The sequence below is a fragment of the Pituophis catenifer genome, unplaced genomic scaffold (assembly GCF_029215685.1).
Source record: "Pituophis catenifer annectens isolate HBS135680 unplaced genomic scaffold, rPitCat1.0.hap2 SCAF_1, whole genome shotgun sequence".
NCBI lineage: Eukaryota > Metazoa > Chordata > Lepidosauria > Squamata > Colubridae > Pituophis > Pituophis catenifer.
Window position 1 is genome coordinate 45,505,364 of NW_027256881.1, and position 21,210 is coordinate 45,526,573.

General features: G+C 36.4%; 1 protein-coding gene across 1 annotated transcript in view; it reads right to left on the minus strand.

Annotated features, from left to right (window-relative positions):
• The window catches only part of KCNH1 (potassium voltage-gated channel subfamily H member 1), a 212,660-nt gene that overhangs the window by 89,767 nt on the left and 101,683 nt on the right, over nt 1-21,210 (minus strand). The window contains exons 8-10 of the mRNA XM_070948671.1: nt 14,750-14,949; nt 13,354-13,606; nt 2,670-2,866 (exon numbers count right to left, since the gene is read on the minus strand). Coding sequence (XP_070804772.1) covers nt 2,670-2,866; nt 13,354-13,606; nt 14,750-14,949 — 650 coding nt within the window. The remainder of the gene's footprint in view (nt 1-2,669; nt 2,867-13,353; nt 13,607-14,749; nt 14,950-21,210) is intronic.

The window sequence follows — 21,210 nt, forward strand, 5'->3', positions numbered from 1 at the left end:
CTCATTCTTTCAGGAAGGCAAAATAATGACATTATTAAATCTGTTTGCTACCAATTTAGTTTTAATAAATGTTAGCTTTTCTCTGGCAGAAGCCTAAAATATACTGTATATTATTGTATAATGATTTTGTTTCACCCAAAGTTGTAAACAAAAGGATAATTAATTCCATGCTGAATTTGAATTTATTGTAAGAAAATGTCTTGCTGAAAATCACTGCATATTGCTAATCAAAAGTTCTACTCTTGGAATATTTTTTTCAATATATATATATCTACTATTCTGATGGATAAAAATGGCTGCAACAATTTTGTCAGATATGTTTCATAAAACAAAAAGATACATCTTGAAAATATATTTTCCCATTTGTAAGAGCAATTTCAGACCTAACAGAATACAACTATGTCAATATTGGCGCATTCCATCTCTACTCATGAGAATTTTTGCAGAAAGTTATAGAAATATAAATATATATACAAAGGAATAGGATAGTACATCTCAAACTATTAGTGGTGAAGGCTAATCCATCATCAACTGATTCTTTTGTAAAATACCATAACATGAGCATGTAGTTTGTGTCACACAACTTACTCCATTTGTTGAACAACACCCAAACCAATCTATAACTTTCTCCAGTAAGTTGAGTCCAGTAATCAAAAGCTTGGATGTTGTAAAATTTCAAATTGCTACAAAATTTTGTAAACACTCTAAAATGTTGTACTCATTTTATCATGGAGTAGGTACAAAAACTTTGCAGACAAACATTGGTCCTTGGACCACATATTGAATAGCATGTTAAATACAGGATACATGCACTTTATTTTAGTTGCAATTGTTAAATGGTTTGCTCTTGTGAAACTTGCTAAAACTGTCCTGAATGTTTATATACTTAATTTGGGTGTTAAAAATAAATACTTTGGGGAAGATTAAGTATAAACTATTTTCCACAACTCCCAACTTGTGAGATCATTAAATTTTCTGTTCACTGGCATTTGTTCTACTTCAATGAGTTTTACCATTTATTTCTAAATACCATATCTAGATTTTTGTTATTGACAATCCCAAATAATTAGGAAACTCATATAAGACAGGATGGAAAAGAAAAAAAACCCAAACATTTAAGAATGGGAACAATGCTTCTTGGAATTGGTCAGATGAATGATCCAGATTCATTATGAATCATAGAGTAAACATGATGAAGTGACTCTAAAAGGATGTATTTTTCCATACACCAATCTCATCAGCATTCTAGCTCTCTCTTGTCGAAAACAGAAGTAAACAGTTAGAAGGAGTGTGGGTGTGAAGTACTCACAAAAATGTCTCTGTTTCAATACATTTAAACACCTAGACTCCACCTGATTTTTTTCTACCATACAGTAGATTAACATAACTCTCCATAAAGAAGAAAACAAGTTATCCAAACTTGAAAGCCTTTTTGATGCTGCTGAAAGGACCAGCAAAAGAATCCCTTGCAACTCAGATTATGTGCATATTTAGACAAAAATAAATCCTGATATGCAGAGGTCATAATTAAAGAGAAAGACAATACTTTTGTTGTATTTTGCTGTGTACCTCTAAGGCACATGAAACAGTTTTTCCAAGGAGCAGTTGGAAACATATTCTAGATGTTTCCCAGTAATCCTCACCTTCAAACCATGCTCTGTCTTTTGCCACCATGCAAATTAGTTGGACACAATTGGAACAAAAAATAAATACCATGCCTCTGATTTGTTTACATCTTCAAAGAGCAAGTCTGAGGCTGGAATCAAGAGTCAACGAACCACGAAAAGGTCAGAGGCTTTTCACATCAAATAAACAATTAAGTTAAAAGCATTATTTTCCCTAGTTCATGAAGTTCAGAGTTCTCAGCAAGGATTTCAATATATAATTTCAGATGGCTGCTGCACTGAGATAATAATGAATTAAAACAATTGTACACCTTTTGGCTTTCCACTCAAGTGACGTGATTACAGAAAGTATATCAGGATACGTTGATTGATCTGAACATTGATTTTTTTTGCTTGGTTCCTGTTGACGTCACTGGGTTTGGTTGTGATTTGGTTTTTCTTTGGTTTTACTAATGTACAGTATACCAATCATTCATGTTGGGCAACCATACATGAATGATTGGTACAAATCATTCATAAATAAATAAATAAATACTTTCTTCTTGCCAAGAAAACTTGGAAACTATAGCGTAAAGTCTAAAATCTAAATAAATCTAAATAAATAAATTAATACTTTCTTCTTGCCAAGAAAACTTGGAAACTAGCGTAAACTAGTACAGTTAGCATGCTAAGAATTTTCCATCCATACTGTTTATTATCTAAAACAGGGGTGAAATCCAGCAGGTTCTGGTAGTGGAAATTTTGCGCAGTTCGGAGAACTGGCAGCAGAAATTTTGGGTAGTTCGGAGAACCGGCAAATACCACCTCTGGCTGGCCCCAGAGTGGGGTGGGAATGGAGATTTTGCAATATCCTTCCCTCAGGAGTGGGGAGGGAATGGGGATTTTGCAGAATCCTTCCCCTGCTACGCCCACCAAGCCACACCATGCCCACCAAGCCATGCCCACAGAACCGATAGTAAAAAAATTTGGATTTCACCACTGATCTAAAAGTACAATTCCAATAAGCTCTTAGCTCTTCTTTCCATCCATTCCATAATACCTTACCCTTTTTCGCAAATTGTAGGTCAGGATGAGATTCCTGGAGAAAGAATGTGAAAAGGCTGTGTAGAACTCCAGCACTTTCTGTAAGGCATCCCGTTTAATTACATGAAGGTCACAGTAAGTCAAAGCCCTTACATTCGCACAGGACTGGGCAAGAGTTGTCTCTTTCCAGAAGACATCACCAAAGACATCCCCTTTGCCTAGGGGGGAGAAAGGATCTGCAATCAATTAATTGCTTCCATGTTAAGAAAATTATCAAAATGTTACTGCAAATAATTCCAGAAAGTTTCCACTATTATTAAAAGTACATGTACCATATTAAACACAAAGGAAATCTTTAACTAAAATGAGAGACTGGATACAACCTTTCATCTTTGTAGCAATAAGCAGCCAATGAATATCATTTTTTTAATCAGCACTGTCAGACCTAATCAACAACCAAAAATTTATATAGATTCAATCAGTAGGACTCATTATTAGAATACTTTGCATTCTTTTTTTTAAAAAAAAACCCAGACTTATTTATTTATAGCTATATTTTATGAACGTTGGAGCTTCACAGCAATTATAAAATATTGCAATAAAACAGCCACAGTAAATTAAAATAAAGTTAAAGTTAAAATTACATAGCACAACCCTGCCAATGTCTTAATTCACCCAAGAATTGATCTGAAACATTTGGTGGGACAGGCAGAAGAACAAAGTGCACTGGAGTTTGTAGTAGTTTACGGAAGTTCTACCAGTATAGCCAATGTTACCTCCAGAACTAGGATCATCTCAGACAAGTAACCCATCCAGACCCCACATCTCTTATTTCCTGGAAATGGGGGTACTACCAAACACTTCTCCCGAGAAAGACATCTTGGGCAGGTTTAACCCTGTTGGAGGATGTGGTGCTGAGGAGATCCAGCTGTCAAGCCTTATTAAGTAATATAATGTATATCAAGAGATTTATATTTAACTCACTCTTCAGTATAATAATTTTGACAAAGGCATCTATGTATAGATGAGAAAAATTATAAATACTATCTAACAGCTTGATTTCTTTTCTTTTACTGGGCTTCACAACACAGAAGGCAAAATAAATAAGCGTCATCGGAGATTCTTGTCTCACTTATTCTCTTCAGCCATATTTTTGTTTGATTTTAAGATCAACTGTCTTAAAGCATGTCTTTTAAGTTCTTTCACTGACGTCTATTTTTTTTCTTTTTTTTTTTTCACCTTTTTAAAGAAACTCTGGAAGTCAGAATGTATCTTAGTAAAAAGATCCAGAGGATAAAAGGATCTTGCCCCCGGAATCTGAAAGAATATTTATTTTGTCAAATGTCTGTTGTGTAAATATATGGAGGTAAAATACAGACTACTGTCACTAAGTGAGACATTTATTAAGTGAATTTTTCCCCATTTTATGACCTTTCTTGCCACAGATGTTAAGTAAATTGCTGCAGTTGTTCAGTTAGTAACACGGTTATTAAGTGAATCTGACTTCCCCATTGACTTTGCTTATAAGAAGGTTACAAAAGATTACAGAAGATTACATGACCCCAGGATATTGCAACTGTCATAAATATGAGTCAGTTGCCAAGCATGCAAATTTTAATCATGGGACTATGGGGATGCCACAATGGTAGTAAGTGTGAAAAACAGTCATTATAACTTTAAATGATCACTAAATGAACTGTTGTATGTGGAGGACTACTGGTAGATAGTCCTCCACAGATCCGAAACAAAACAAATCCTTCAACAGATCCGAAACAAAACAAAATCTTAATCTTTTTAATATTTATTTATTTAATTTCCTGCTTTTATTACTTTTTACAAATAACTCAAGGCAGCAGCACACACAATATTCTTACTGACTCCATACAAGATATTAGAATGCGGGGAGGCTTTGGTTTACCAAATTGGGAACTTTATTATCAAGCAATAAGCTTGATGTGGATTAAAGAATGGATAACTTTAAGATATATTAGATTATTGAATCTAGAAGGACATGATTTGTTAATGGGGTGGCATTTTTTTTATGGTATAAAGGAACAAAAATACAGGGGGATTTTAGAAGACACTAATTACGTGAGGCTCTGTTATTGAATTGGGAGAAGATTAAAAAACAACATTATTTGAAAATTCCAGTCTGGGTATTTACAATTGAAGCATTTTCATATTCAGTAGTATTCAGAAGGGAACAAATTGTTAGATATAGTGAATTAATGGATGAAAAGGGTGAACTTAAAACAAAGCAAGAATTAGAAGAACAAGGTTTTAAGATGGATTGGTTTTCTTACTGGCAAATACGTTTTAGATATGAAGAAGTTTCTAAACAAGAAGGTTTTTATAACGCTATGACTAATTTAGATAAGATTTTAATGGGTTCTGATGACTATGTGATTAAAAAAATATAAGGATATTTGTTAGAGGTAAAATTGGAAGAAGAACAAATTAAAGAGTCAATGATAGCATGGGGGAAAAACTTTGGTCATGGTATTGATTTAGAGAAATGGCAAAAATTGTGGTCGCAGAATTATAAAATGACAATGTCTACAGCGTATAAGAAAAATTTGTATAGGATGTTTTACAGGTGGCACCTACCCCCGACAAGGATAGCCAGAACGTTGAAGAATAAATCAGAGAAATGTTGGAAGTGTCATCAGACTCCAGGATCATATTACCATATCTGGTGGACATGTGTAGAAGCTAAAAGATATTGGACTAAGATACACATGTGGTTGGAAAAAATGACAAAGAAACATTTTGACTTTAAATCAGAGATATTTTTATTGGGGATTTTACCAGAAATATATAACAGAGAATTGCAATATTTAATTGTGAATGTTTTAACAGCAACTAGAATCAAATTTGCTAAAAATTGGAAAGGAGAGAAGTTACCTACTGATGATGAGATTATTAAGAAAATTATGGAATGTGCTGAAATGAGTAAATTAACATTTGAAATTAGAGAACAGGAAGATAAACAATATTATTTGATATGCGATTTGTTTTATCAATGGATAGATAATAAATCATGGAATTGAAGTGTGAAATATGGGGTTGATGTAAAGATAAAATATCTGATGTTTTTTTTTCTATAAAAGATATAAGTTTCTGTTATAAATTGGTATTTTAGAAATGGATTTATGTACAAGAGAATACGAACCGTTTGACTCACTGTCTGTAATTTTTTGGAATGATGATGGTTTTATGTTTTGTTTTTGTTTTAAAATAAAAAAAAATTCTCAAAAAAAAAATATTCTTACTGACTCCTATTTTCCCTACAACATCCACCCTGTGAGGTGAATTGGGATGAGAGAGAGAGTGATGGCCCAAAGTCACCGGGCTAGTTTTCATGGCTAAGGTGGGATTGAACTCATGGTCTCCCACTTTCTAATATCACTCAACCAAACTGGCTCTCTTTTTGGAATCAGTTTAGTTTAATAAGAAATTAGATTTAACTGAAATTGCTCAAAATAATTGCAACTGTAGATAGGGTTTTTGTTAGTTTTTTTAAAAAATAAGATGTTTCTATAGATCTTTGCTCTATCACTTTCATATTGCACTCAAACTTGATATAGTAGGGCATGCACTATTTTCTATGGTAGCACAGACCCACATTATTAGGCTCCTAGCTACATGGAACCCAGTCTGGTTACATGAACACCAAAGTTGCTGAGATTGTTTGAGGACACAGAAGAGTAGTTAGAGATTTATCTGGAGCACTTATGGGTTGAAGGTTCAGGTAACAAATGTCTGAATGGTGCTACAGCTATGCCTATGAGGTTAGGAATAGTTATCCATCTGGGTTTAATTCTGGATTAATGAAATTTGAAGAAATCACAAGCAGAAACCATATTAAAACTGAACAGCACTTTCCTAGACCTACGTTGAGTCCCTTTCTCCTTTCCTTTTTCTAATGGAAAATACCAAATTTGACCTTAGGTTTTTTTTTAAAATCCTACACAAATAGATGGTGTTTTCAGAGGGAGAGCTCTTTTGTTTTCTAATGGAAAATATCAAATTTGAGTTTATTTTTTTAAAAGAAATCCTACACAAATAGATAGTGTTTTCAGAAGGAGAGCTCTTACTGTTATCACTCAAAATATATTATGCAACTATTCCATTTTTCTCTCTGTTAAAAGATATTTTATGGAAAAAGACAGAAACACAAAAGGGTTAAAGATACAAAAAGGAGAGAACATCCCTGCTCCAAATTCCATGAAGAAAGCAAGATGAATAAAAAGCCTCTAGAAGCACCCAGAAAATGAAGACTGGGTGGGGGGGATTCCTTTTTAGAAATATGAACTTTGAAGCATCCATTAGCTTTATAATTACACTAATCCTGATATTGTCTTAATTTAAAATTGAAGTGAAAACTAGTTGACACCAATTTTCTCCATAGTTATAAACCCCTGGAAAAGAAAGATGTCCTCTCATGTTGGACAATGTCTACTTGCCAGGAAAGGGAAAATCAGAAAGGCAATTGTAAATCTAATGGTTCAAGATGCCAGCTCTTCTCTTTGAAATCAAATCAGAGCAACCAGCTTTATTGCTGGACACAGTGAGCTGGTTGCCTCAGTCTTCAGATGCTAAGTAAAGATTGGATTATTAGAGCTACAATTTGTTGATCACGCTAAAGTACTGTGAGGTATCGTAGATATAATATTTTTATGTGGGGATTTCCTGCAACCTGAACATTTTTTCCAGTTAAAAATGGTGGAAGGGTATATTTTACATGGATTAGGATAATAGCCTACGTTATGAAACTAGTATGGATTAATGTGCGTTATTCAACTGAAATTACTAAATTGGACTATTGTAACAGCCAAGTTCGATGCTAGTTATACAGTAGTTTACAGTATACTGTGTACTTATATGGTTAGTGGGCTAACTTCCAGAAAAGTATTCTCAAGGAAGAATGGCAGAATTCCAATACATTGTTAACTCCCTGTAACTGGTCCTGCACTACTCATTTCTTGATATAATAAAAACATCAGTCAATATTTTAATATAAAATTATGCAATATATAATTGAAAGGTAACATTCAGGTGGATTCAATATTCCCCACAATCTGTTTTCCCCAACCTTTCAGATATGTTGAGCTTCAAATCTCAGGATATCCAGCTAGGATTTCCATTTAATTGCTGTTTAGTCATTTGCTCTTGATTTGACAAAATTCCAAGTGCTGTTTGTAGATTTGCAGAGTAAGATCCCTTGCTTTTCTGGGCAAGGTTGAGATATTTTTGTGCTTCTCTATAAATCTATTCCTCTGGGATACAACTAGCATCTCTGGCACCTCTATATAAATGAGGTACAGCAATAAAGCAAAGCCATTTCAGATAAACATTACAAGAACAACTCTATCTAAGATGGCAATTAGATAAAATTAAAGCAGCAGGATTCTCCCTCCCTGAAGCAAATGGACCATTTAACACCCTCCTATACAGAACAAAAGATACACAAAGTTCTCCATAGGAATAACATTATTTTCTTTAAATTCTTCCTCAGGGATTATGGTTATGTAAATAATAACTTACTCTGGAGATCTGAGGACACAAAAGCCATGCTTGCCTTCAGTGCAAAGTGTTATCTTATTCAGAGTAAATAAATGAAACCCTGGTGACGGTAAACAAATTAAAACATTCAGATTTGCGTCACAAAAGTAGGCTTTTTATACGTACTTATGCCACAGTCGTAATAACCCTTTTATTCATATTTTTTTATATTAAGAGGCATTTCCCAATCTGGCACATCTGGTTCATCTCACTCTAGCCCAATATCAGGATAGCAGGTGAGAAACAGGGCCTTGGCTCCTCTGATAAATCAATTTCAGAAAGTACACATAAGAAGTAAAAGAATCCTATCTCCGTTGGCCTCAGAGGGCCTTTCGGAAGGAAGGAAGGAAGGAAGGAAGGAAGGAAGGAAGGAAGGAAGGAAGGAAGGAAGGGAGGGAGGGAGGGAGGGAGGGAGGGAGGAAGAGAGAGAGAGAGAAGGAGGGAGGGAGGGAGGGAGGGAGGAAGGAAGGAAGGGAGAGAGACAGAGAGAAAGAAGGAGGGAGGGAGGGAGGGAGGGAGGGAGGGAGGGAGGGAGGAAGGAAGGAAGGAAGGAAGGAAGGAAGGAAGGAAGGAAGGAAGGAAGGAAGGAAGGAAGGAAGGAAGGAAGGAAGATTTATGAAATTCCTGAAGAGAATGTGGAGGAGTGCAAGGAACATGGGATCACACAAAGCCCGCAGTCCTCCGAATCTAATCCAGGATGTAATAATAGGCACACATATCTGGGACTAAGCCTTACTGAAGTTCATGGGACTTAATTCTGAATATGCCTACAACTGGGATTTTATCCTCTTTCCCCCCAGTTACTTCTCCCAGGCTTATCTCACATTATTTAAAAGCTGTTTGATGTTGAGAGAAGCTTTCAGGGGACTGTACGTGAAAGTCAGGATGAAACTTCTTTTCTGAACTTCCTTGATTTATCTTAGGATCAAAGCCAATGTTTATTAAAATAAATGTCACACTTTCCAGGATAATGTCATTGTGAAAACAGACCAGCAGAAGCTAATATTCTAATAATGGAGAGTTATCATTGTTACATTATTTAGAGTATTATTCTAGTTTTAAACAGAGTAACAGAAATCCTGTTTATATAAGAACTATTTATTAATAACTTCCCTGTGAAAGAAAAGAAAGAAAAAAAAAAGGAATAGTCTATGGATATTTACTGATGTTTGACATCAGTACCTTAAAAAGTAGCATGTCACCTTTTCTTCATGCAAGTTCTATCCACATTTCCTTCCGTCTCAGGATGTCTCCCACTAGCAGGTTCAATATCATTAACAAAAAATCTCCCCAAAACTCCAGTATCTTCTCTTAAGTGGTGCTTCCTGGCCAACTCTATATTCTTACACAGTGTTTATATATTTACAGAGGGAGAGAAAAAAGCCCTTTAATTTAAAAGCCACTCATAAGTTCCTTCACAATTTAAAAAAAATCAACATGAAACATACAAGTCAAAGTACCATGGACTACCTATAAATTCAGCTCTTGGGTGGGTTTGGGTTTTCTTTTGGGGGGGCCTTCTGTTACAGGGAACTGTGTGCTTTAATTAGTGCTAAAACAGACCCAAATTACTGCTGGCTCTTGTCTAAGAGAAAATTGTCATGTTTTTTCTTCCCAGTAGCCCTTGGTACATCTTGACATCTGTTTAGCACTCAGTTTTATTTCCAGGCAAAAGTCTACATGACTGAGCAGCTTGTAGCACAAGCAACTTAATAACTACTTCAATAGCATTGAAGGCTATTAACTCATAGCAGAGTCAGTAACCTACCAAAATATATTACAAAATTTCAGCAAGCATTTAAAATCACAGCAGCTTGAGAGTGGAGAGACCCAAAAACTCAACTTTTAGCAAATTTAGATGTATGATTCTATGTGAAGGCAGGTAGCAAAATATTAGAGGTAGTCCTCATTTAATGATTGCCTTGTTTAGCAGTTATTTGCAGTTATGGTGGTAATGGAAAATTAACTTTGTGACCAATTCTCACATATATGACCTTCACAGTCTGTAAAGCAAAGGAAAGCTGAAGTAAGACTGTAAGCACAGCAGTGGTGGATTGCTACCAGTTCGCCCCAGATCGGGCGAACCGGTAGCAGCGGCGGCAGGAGGCTTCGCCCATCCACCCGGATGCTTCTGCGCATGCGCAGAAGCATCGCAGACATGCGTGAGCATGTGCCCATGAACAAACCGGTAGCAAACGGGTTTTGCTTCATGGGTGGTTTTTGAAACCCGCCCCTGAAGCACAACTGTGGTTTCCCAAAGCTCATCCATACTCCATCTCCCATATATTAATATGGGATCTCAATATGTGGTTCAGGAAAATCTGCCTGTTGGTCTGCCTCAGCATTCTCTAACATGGGGCAGAGCTCATTCATCACATCAGCTCATGAATGCTGAAGACTAGTGAAAGGTCACTTGCTGCTTCTGATCTTATCTCCCCACATGCTGAGCTTCCAACCATCATCTGGTTCCAAGAATGGATCTAACATGGTGTTGGAGCTTGGAAGAGGGCAGAGGTGACTTTTTGATAGATGACCTATCATCCTACTTCAGGCTCCTTGCTAGTGTCAAGCCACCACCCAGTGCAGATGTCCAGAAGGAAGGAGTATGCGTACACCAACTGAAAGCAGCTAACAGAAGCTAGGAGATTCCACTCCTACTGTGTCATCAGCTCAGTCACCACAAAGGAGCAACATATTAGAAGGGTTCTTTCAGGAGAAAATGGTTTAGGAAAAAACCCTGGCCTCAGCACCAGCTATGATACAAAGGTTGCATATGAGTAGGTGTTCATCAGAAATTATTAGCCTGGCACCTTTGAGCCAAAGTTAGGAGGAAGTGTGACTGTGCACAGTGTTCATAAAAGCCCAATCCTTCCTTTAGTTTTATTTTAACTTAATAAAACTTGTTAGGAGTTACATCTACACATCCTCCTTGCAACAGGGAAAAGAACTGCATTTTAATTACTCTAGCTGTATTATCTGTGTAAATATATATCTTTAAAACGCAAAGGACAGTTCACTTCACATGTAAAATGCTACTGCAGCCAATTTTATATTGAAAGTAGGAAGCTGTGCCTCCTAGAACAATATTTCATTTGGTTAGGTTATTCTTCTTGGCTAACTGAATACATTTTGTTCCCTTGTATAATAAACTTACTATAAATCAAGTTTATCCAAAGGCTGAGGGAAAATATGCTTTCAATTCATGGTTTACAGGGGAAACAGAAGTTAAGCTACCAAACCCTCCCACCCCCAAAAGTCTCATAACTCTCCTCTATCATCAAGGTGGACCAAAAGAAGCCACAAAACTTTCTGTGATATCAAAAACCAAAAGAGGAACAACCCCAATTGCAAGCCCAACAAAAAACCCAATCGCCACAGCCCACAGTTATCTCTGTGGGATAACTTGCCGCAGGACAAAAATTACATAATATAGAAGAAATGGTGAAATAAAATCATTAAAGAAAGGATGCAAAAGGAGAGACAAAATGAAATGTGAATGACAAAAATTAAAATATTTTTAAAATTATTTTAAATAATTAAATAAAATTGTTGAATTATCCTGCAACTAGTTTTCCCATGGCAAATTGGCCACAGCAAATTGTCCCATGGCGAATTTGCAGCAGTGAGTTGGCCGCAAGTTGGTCGTGGCAAGTTGTCCCATTCCAACCCAAAAAGGCAAACAAACCAGTAGCTCAAAGGAATCTTTAGCATAATAAAATTAACAGCCAGGGATTATTGGCTCCAGAAAACTGTACACCAGACAAGGCATCCCTGAATTACCTATGCTGGAGTGCAAACAATTGTACCAAATAATGTTGCTTGCTTATGTTTGGAAGCATGTGGAAATGTGGCAAATGTTTTCAATTTAGACATTACTCCCTTCCTATTAGCATTATGAGTGTGGAGTCCTTGGTGCTCTCTGAGCTTGGTTGTTTTCTTGCAGATGTTTCATTACCTAATTAAATAATGAAACATCTGCAAGAAGACAACCAAACTCAGAGAGCACCAAGGAGTCCACGATTCAACCCTGAGCTTCAAATATTCTATTTGCACTATGACTGCATCAAAATGCAAATAGCCTGACTGAAGCTCTGTGCATGGGTATGTTGTCCACGTGCATGGGTTGTATGTCAGGATTTGGTCAGGTAATTGTTTAATGGAGATCGTAAGTTTTGTGGTGGCTGTACAGGTCCAACTATTGACTTTTGAGAACTATGTAAGTGGAGCTGAGCAACTGATGGGTTGGAGAGGTGTGTCATGTCTTGCCAGCTTTTCTTAGTAGCTTCAATCAATGGACAGACGTGTGCACTAGACTAAAAGAAGACCAAAACCATGCCAGAAGATATCACAATGAATTTTTTTTTTTTAGCAATGGGAATAATAACAATAAATAAAAAGCTCAATACCGGTAGTTCTTGACTTACAACAGTTCACTTAGTAACCATTAAAAAAAATGACTTATGACCGTTGCAGTTTCCCCATGGTCACATGATTTACATTCAGATGCTTGACAACTGACTCACATTTATGACGGTTGCAGAGTCCCGGGGTCATGTGACCCTCTTTTGTCATCTTCTGCAAGCAGATTCACTTAACAACCGGGTCACTAATTTAACAACTGCAGTGATTCACTTAACAAATGTGGCAAGAAAAGTCATAAAATGGGGCAAAACTCACTTAACAAATTTTTCACTTAGCAACATATATTTTGGGCTCAATTTTGGTCATAACTTGAGGACTACCTGTAATAAAATTAGCACCAAAACAATAAAAGTCCAAAAACATTACTACAGTTTTTAAAAGAGCTGAGAAAACTAGAAGGCCAAAAGAGAAGGTAGCATAGAAGCCATACGTTTTTCTATAGAGGATATTTCATAAATAGAGTACCCCCATAAAAAAGATAAATCTGTCCATAAGCTTAGCTTTCTACGATTCCTTTATCATTCATTAAACAAATGTTGCTGTTTGAAAGAGCGTGGAAGGATGTTCTGGCCAAATCCAACAAGAAGACATATTGCAGTTCCAATACTAATTATTGCTATGTACACGTTGCTAACATATTGTGAACCTTCTATCAACAGAATTACAGTTTGTATTTTATACACAGATATGCTTACAGATAGAATATAATAGAACTTACCCAAAATTGCAACAACTTCATCATCTTGGATCACCTCCAAGGATCCTGAAACCACAAAGCACAGATTGTCCACGCTCTCACCCGCATGGTAAATGAGATCTCCCGGAGCACAATGCACAGTCTGAAATTCCATTGCAAGAGCTCGCAGGCACCCATCACTAGCCAGTCTGAATGCTGGGTGCTCTTTAAAAACTTTTCGATTCAGATGTACACAGATATCTGCTCTCATGTCCTTAGGACAGATCTGTAAAACCTAGGACAACAGGACCAAAAATAAGCGTGCACAAGCCTTAAAGAATGTGTTAAAACCCTGTGTGAGATTTATCTTTATATTAATTAATCCTTAGTGTATTTGCCAATGAATTTATTCTTTCTTTCTACAGTCAATTAGTTTTAGCTAGAACTAGAAGCTTATTCTCTTCTGTTTATCACTGTAAATGTTAAACAAAGGATTGTCAAAGGATTTAGAGGCAAGTTAAAGAAACAATGCCTGTTTGATCTAGGTTTTTCCACATTTTGCTCAACAATAAATTAAAGTAACTTCAGAATATTATAGTTTTACAAGGCCAGAAAGAAAACAGTGATTTAAGTCAAACTTATTTTCAGATTACAGTAATTAACTATGAAAATAGAATAAATTAATAAAATATTTACTTGTTATAAATACAAATAAGTATAATAAAATAGCAACATTATAGTAAAACTCTTAATCTGTTTCATTTGACCAATAAGTTTGTTGCTATATAACTGATCATCACAGTCTTCCAACTGATATTTTGAACCTGTTAACTATTATATTTCAAAAATTAATCCATAACCACAAAAAGATCAGACTTAATCTTTCTCTTTATTAGCTTTAGTTTACATTCTTAAGGACAAGAGGTAAAATAAAATCTCAGGGTTTAGAGATTCATATATCAAGGGATATATGAAATTTGAACAGATTTGCTCAGATAAGTATGTAACATAACCACTAGCACTAACTGCAGAGTACAAAACACACTCCTTATTCATTTTGTAACATTTTTCAATTTTTGTATATATGAAAAATTGGCAGAGCTTGAGAAGTTGGCTTGAGAATTTGAAGATCTATATTTATCAACAAATAAATTTGGTTGATAAATAAATAAACCAATACTTATTGATTTTCTACAAGAGAAGAAGTCAGGGTGGCAGTAAAATATAGGGTTTAGTTTAGCTTAGCTAAGCTTAGCTTAGTTTACCTTAGCTTAGCTTAGCTTAGTTTAATTTAATTTAGCTTAATTTAGCTTAGTTTAGTTTAGCTTAGCCCTTAGCTTAGCTTAGCTTAGTTTAGTTTATTGTCATTGTACCTCATACAATGAAATTAAAGAGCAGTGAAAAGCTAAGTAATGCTAGATTTCTCAAGGGACCTCACCTTTTCAGTATCAATGCCCCTGGACATTGACCAGGTAGAAACAATGTAGTCCATCACACGTTCACTCAAGCCTTTGGGCACTTGATAGAGCTTCAGGAAGTCCCGGACACTGTTCAGCATTTCATGATATCGGTTTGTATTAGCATACATTTGCTGAAAGATAGTTGTCACATTCCCAAAAATGGTTGCATATAACAGAGCTGCAAATAGAAGAAGGTGGGGAAGGGGGAACAAAATGAAGGTGGGCCTTCTCTGAAAGAGGCAGATGGTTTGGCAACTACAGCAGTTCATTGCAGTATTTGTGGGAGAAAATAGCATCAATTCCATCAATTGCAGTAATAATTATCTTAATTGTTACAACCCTAAGCACTGATGCCATTTATTGCCTATTGGTACAAGCCTTTAGAGATGTCCTTTCAAAATTGCACGTATTACATAAAAGAAGGATGCCTCGTCTTGATACAAATTCTCTTGTTTCAATTAACAGTGCCATTTTCAATTTGTTTTATGTTAAATGACTTACTGAGCAACTTCACAGCTGTGCAATTAGGAAAACATTTTTTAACCCTGGAGGCTACTCATTCAATTCAAGCTTGATGTCACCTTAAATCACTACCTCCTATTCACTAAACTGTACATAGGCACAGCTTCTTTCAATGCTGTAAATAGAATGCATATATTTATTAACTTTTGTAACCTTACCTTTCCCAAACAGAAGTTCATGGAGCCTTACAAAAGTTAAAAAATGTCTTGTATAAACAATGGACAGAATGAAATTCAACAAAAGCCAACTCAACAAAAGCCCTTTAGTAGTTTGAGCATGAAAAGGTCTCTGATTTTTTCCACTTGGCAGATCAGATTATTTTCAATAAAAGTCAAATAAATGTGCTTAGAGAGAGTGTTACAGTTGAAAAGCCACAACAGGAGAAGCTGAGACTCAGGAAAATGTCAGATCCAGAAACAAGCCTCCATATTCAACAAGAGTGTCTGATTCTTTCATGCAAGAGATGCAATTCCACCTAAAAAGGAATCTCAAGAAGTATTGCTGGGGAAAACTCTGTCAAAGATTTTGAAATATTTCTGCCAGCGATACAGTTCAAAGCTTTCAGGAAACCATTATACTAAGTTGCTCTACCTAACCCAGATAGGATGTGCTGAGAAGACCATTGGGGATGGGCGGGGACTGATAGGCAAACTTAAAATTCTGAAAGCAGGTCTTGAATGCTTTCAGAAAATAATTGCTCAGAAATCTGCCAATTTACAAAATGGCTACCACAAGAGAGATAGTAATCACGACCAGTTTGCTGAAAGATGAAAAGGTGGGCTTATTAGTTCATGCTTATTAGTTCTTTTCAACCCCTATTAGGAAATATTAGGACTTGAACCTCAATGGTTTGTTCCTGGGTTGCATTATTCCTACAAGTATATTTAGGGCCTTTCTACTACTGTTATTTGACCCAAGCCAGTATTGGTGCTATGCTTATATCAGTGGTGGGTTGCTCCCGGTTCGCATCGGTTCGCAAGAACCGGTAGTAAAAATTTGTAGTAGTTCGGAGAACCGGTAATAGCATTGGATGGCCATGCCCCTGAACCAGTCCCCGGCCCGGTCGCCGCTCGCTTACCTACCTCATCAGAGGCTTTTTATTATTATTTTTAAAAGCATTTTTTCTACAACCTCTTCGGCCAAAAAAATGCTTTTAAAAGTAAAAAAAAAAAGCCTCTGATGATCGTGCGGCTCATCTGGGATCATCAGAGGCTTTTAAAAGCATTTTTTCTACAACCTCATTAGCCGAAGAGGTTGTAGGGGGAAAAATGCCTTTAAAAGCCTCTAGCGATCTCAGCTGAGCTGCCTGATCGTCAGAGGCTTTTAAAAGCATTTTTTTCCTGCAATCTCTTAAGGTTGTAGAAAAAATGCTTTTAAAAGTAAAAAAAAAAAAAAAAGTTGGCCATGCCCACCCAGTCACATTACCCCACCACCAAGCCATGCCCACAAAATAAGCCACGCCCACAGAACCGATAGTAAAAAATTTTAGAACCCACCCCTGGCCTATATGTTCCCAAATCAGTGTCTTCCAAGGGAAGCTGAAGCCATTTTCTTTTGGCTCAGGTGTGGCTTAACTCCATGTAGGATCTTCACTGGGAGGAGGCTGATTTTCCAGTTGTATTGTGTTGGGGGGTGTGCACTGAGGGAACTCAACCAATCTCATTGTCAGCTTTGGAAGCCATATTAACAACGGAAGCTTCCATGCTGCCACCTTCTTGCGCTTGGGAAAATAGAAGGGGGGGATTTAGTAGAGTGTTTGTAATTAGACATAATAGCATTCTTCCTTGTGGTCAAGGTCAGGGTGTTCCTGCATCTGGGGGAAGAATGGTTGCAGTGATGGTTCAAGTTGGGATGGATGGTGATTGGGCCATGTGATGGACTGATAGGTGCAGGGGGCTGGATTTGGGATTTTGATTTACTGAGAAAAAACCCAGAGCTCTCAGATTCAGGTTTTCTCAGATGTGCCAGTATACCTACTCTAATAAATGGAAATTTTGAGATGATGCCTGTCTCAGAGTTTTTCATTGGAGTTGGGTTGTTCTAGAATGCTGACATATGTTGTGTACTGACAATAAAGATTTGATTTGATTGATTTGAGTTGAGTTGAGTTGAAAACTATTGTCTCTCCCTTCTCCCTACTACCTGAGCTTACTTCCTGGTGGATTTCATAGGGAACTTTATTGGCAAATCTCTTCTTAATCCTTCTAGTCAGTTTTATAATACCTGTAAAAATGTACTGCCCTGACCACCTCTACTTATGCACAGATCCAACTATTGTATCAATCCAACCTCTGAGTACAAGGCTTTACACACACTTTCTGTACACACACACATTCTGGAACCATAGTTAAAATGTTGGGAAAGTTCCTACTTGGGATTGCAAATCTGCGATGTCATGCCATCTGAACAGCTTTTAACAGAAATTTATATGCAAGAAAAATATTACCTTGACACCAGACAACTTTCCCCTTATCAACTACTCAGATATTTTGTGGCTTGGCCAAAGACAAACAATATATGCTGAAAGCACAAGGGGGAGCCAGTTATTTATTTTGCTCCTGTCTGTAAGGAATGGGAATTCAAATATCTGAAGCCCACTGATAATTTTGTAGTCTTCTATTGGATGACTGAAGGACACACTGAATGATTCTCAACGTTTAGCCCTTCAAATTAGGACAGGTCAGGAAAAAGACTCCACAAGACATGCTGAAACTCCGTCTCTTTATATAGGCTATAGTAACAGAATCTTGGAATCCTAAAAGCCTCTCTTATATCAGAGAATCAAGTTTCTGATGATGTTACCTAGTTTGGTAATGAAACATCTGCAAGAAAACAACCAAGCTCAGAGAACACCAGGGAACCCACAGAATCAAGTTTACAATTCTTTGCAACATTTGCTTCTTTTCCTGGGCTTAAATTCTGTTTTGCTAACTGTAAATTCCTTCTCCAAGGTCATCTGTCTGGTCCTCAATCCAGAATTCCTTGTCAGGAAGAATGAAGTAGATTGCAAAGTTTACCTTGAAATGCTTACAAGGGAGTGGAGAGTAGAAATAGTTCCACGAGGAAATGCCCATTGACTAAAGCCTTATGCCAATAGGAGGCCATTTTTAAAGTATCCCTGAGATGTTGTTCATGTGATGTGCATTATCAGAATTAATAGAGAGATGGTTTATTATATAGCAACCATGTTCTAAACAACTTAAAGTGCAGCAGTTGGGATCAAAATATCTTCAATCTTTCTTTTTCTGGGATAGGGTTGAAAGGATCACAGGCAATAGATTATTGAAAATAAAATTAATCTCTGAGATAAAAATAACCAAGAATGAATGACCAGCATTTAAATATCTCAGCAGAAACAGATAGATTCAAATGGCCAATCATTCTAGAAATCTTGTTTTTTAAACCAAAAACATGCCTCTTCCCAGAGTTGGTTGCAATTCCTCTGATCATCAGTAATGGTTATCTTGATTTTGCGACATCCTATGGAACTTCATTTAATCAGAAAGAAATCAGAAAGAAAAAGGTTTTGGTTGGGAGGCTTCTCTACTGAACAAGTAGAGAATTTCTCTCTGGAAATTAAGCATCTACCAACTCTATTATGACTGAAGATAAAGGATGGCCTTGAATGCGCTCAGCTCTTGGAAAAATCCATGTATTTTTCTTGGCAGAGTGATGGAAGAGATTTAATTTTTATCCAGGATAGTGGTGATGATGATAATTTTACATCTCGCTCTAGTCAATAGACCTAGGTGGTCCCCCATTCTATATTAAACAATGTCAAACTTGCTAAGTTTCAGCCAAAATTATCCCGCTGTTACTCCCTACCAAGTTTTTTTAGATTTTAGGTACATGATCTCATCTCAGTGTTTCATTCTTTTAGTTGTATTATTGTGACCAAGTGTGTTTTTTGCACACTCAGCAGAGAAAGTAGCAAAGTGCTTATGGAAAAAGGATTAAGATGGGATATTATTTATTTGTACAGTGTTCTTTTTTCTGGAAGAGAACAACATAATGCACAGAGGAAAATTGCCATAAATTGTAAGGAAAAAAAGGCTCAGTGGTTGATAAAAAATTTAAAAATGCAACATTAGGTATATTATTACCAAAGTAAGCCGCCTGCAGTCACCTATGTATGAGTTGAGCGGTTATATAAATTTGTCAAAGAAAGAAAGAAAGAAAGAAAGAAAGAAAGAAAGAAAGAAAGAAAGAAAGAAAGAAAGAAAGAAAGAAAGAAAGAAAGAAAGAAAGAAAGAAATAGTTAATGAATGGAGTTAATTTGAAGCCAGTTTGATTTTGAAGCAATTATGGCTCTGCACGTCTACTAGTAAGACTATTGTAAATTATTTTTACACCTAAAAGCCAGCCATGCTTCTCCTGGAAGAGAATTTAATAAACAGGACAGCATTTCCCAAAATAGCTTTCTTTGAGTCAACATTCTACAGGCTAAAATCACAGAATAGTACCAACATCAATAGTTTTATTTTTCAGGTGCCCATAACCAGATGTCATGTGCCCATAACCAAGTCATCCCCAATTTATCATAGTAAAGAATTTTAGGGAAGACATTGGCATCCTTCAATCTCAAGAGACTATGGTATCGTGCTCTGGAAAGAAGTCCTTAAACAGCATCTAGTGTGACTAAAAAGGCCAATTTGAGAGTGGCAATCTCTTTCACACTGAGGGCAGATACATTCTGTCCCCTGCCCAGCCCCCAGATTTCGCTGGTTCAGGACTGCCTCTTTGCCTCAGCCTGCCGAACCAGTCTCTTCGAATTGGAGAAGGCCATGCTGCATCTTTAGCCTCCAAGCTGAACGATCAGAGGTCAAGGTTTCCCAGTTGTTAATGTCCATTCCCAAAGCCTTTAGATCCCTCTTGCAGATATCCTTATATCACAGCTGCGGTCTCTTGGGGAAGACAATCTTTCAAGTATTTAATACATTTACTGCTTTATTAATACTTTTATTATTAAATTTATATACCACCCAACTCCCAGTGACTCCATGGAATCTTGGATAAGAGCCAAAGTGGCGCAGTGGTTAGAGTGCAGTACTGCAGGCAACTTCAGTTGACTGCTAGCAGCAGTTCAGCAGTTCAAATCTCACTGGCTCAAGGTTGACTCAGCCTTCCATCCTTCGGAAGTGGGTAAAATAAGAACCCAGATTGTTGGGGGCAATAGGCTGACTCTGTAAACTGCTTAGAGAGGGCTGTAAAAGCACTATGAAGCGGTATATAAGTCTAAGTGCTATTGCTATCTTTTTGGTAGTGAAACTTTCTTTTTTTAAAAAAAAAAGTATATATTTATTAAATTTCAAAAAGAAACATTAAAATACAAATTATCATAAAGGGGAAAAGGGAATAAAAGGATAAATTTAAAAGTGCCAAAAATACATCAAACAAATAGACTAGCATTCTCAACCTTTTTGACATATCTGAAATTTGAGAACATATTTGGCCAAACAATAATCAGACAGCAGCATTCAAATGCAACTCTTGGACCATATTTAAAGGTAGAAGATGTAGCATGCAGTGTCAGTGCGGTAATTGCCCAATTGTGAGGGTATGGATCACTAAATTAGAGTATTCTGTCCCTGGAATATATTCATAAATAGATAGCAATGGAGCAAAAATGCGTACTATATTTAGAAGCTTGAAAAGGAAAAATTATGACTTGGCAACGATAAGAAGGCATCAATAACCAAAAAGTGATAAATAGTCTTGATTTAGGCTCAGCAGCCAATTATTTATACAGATAAATAAAATCATAAAATCATTTTTATGATTAAAAAAATCATAGAAGAAATTGAAGATAAAAGATACAATAATTTACAGGTGCTATACACATGCATTCATGTGACAGAAATTCAGAGAAGGAAAACATAAAAGATGCAAATTTTAAGAAATGGTTCTCAGGTAGCAA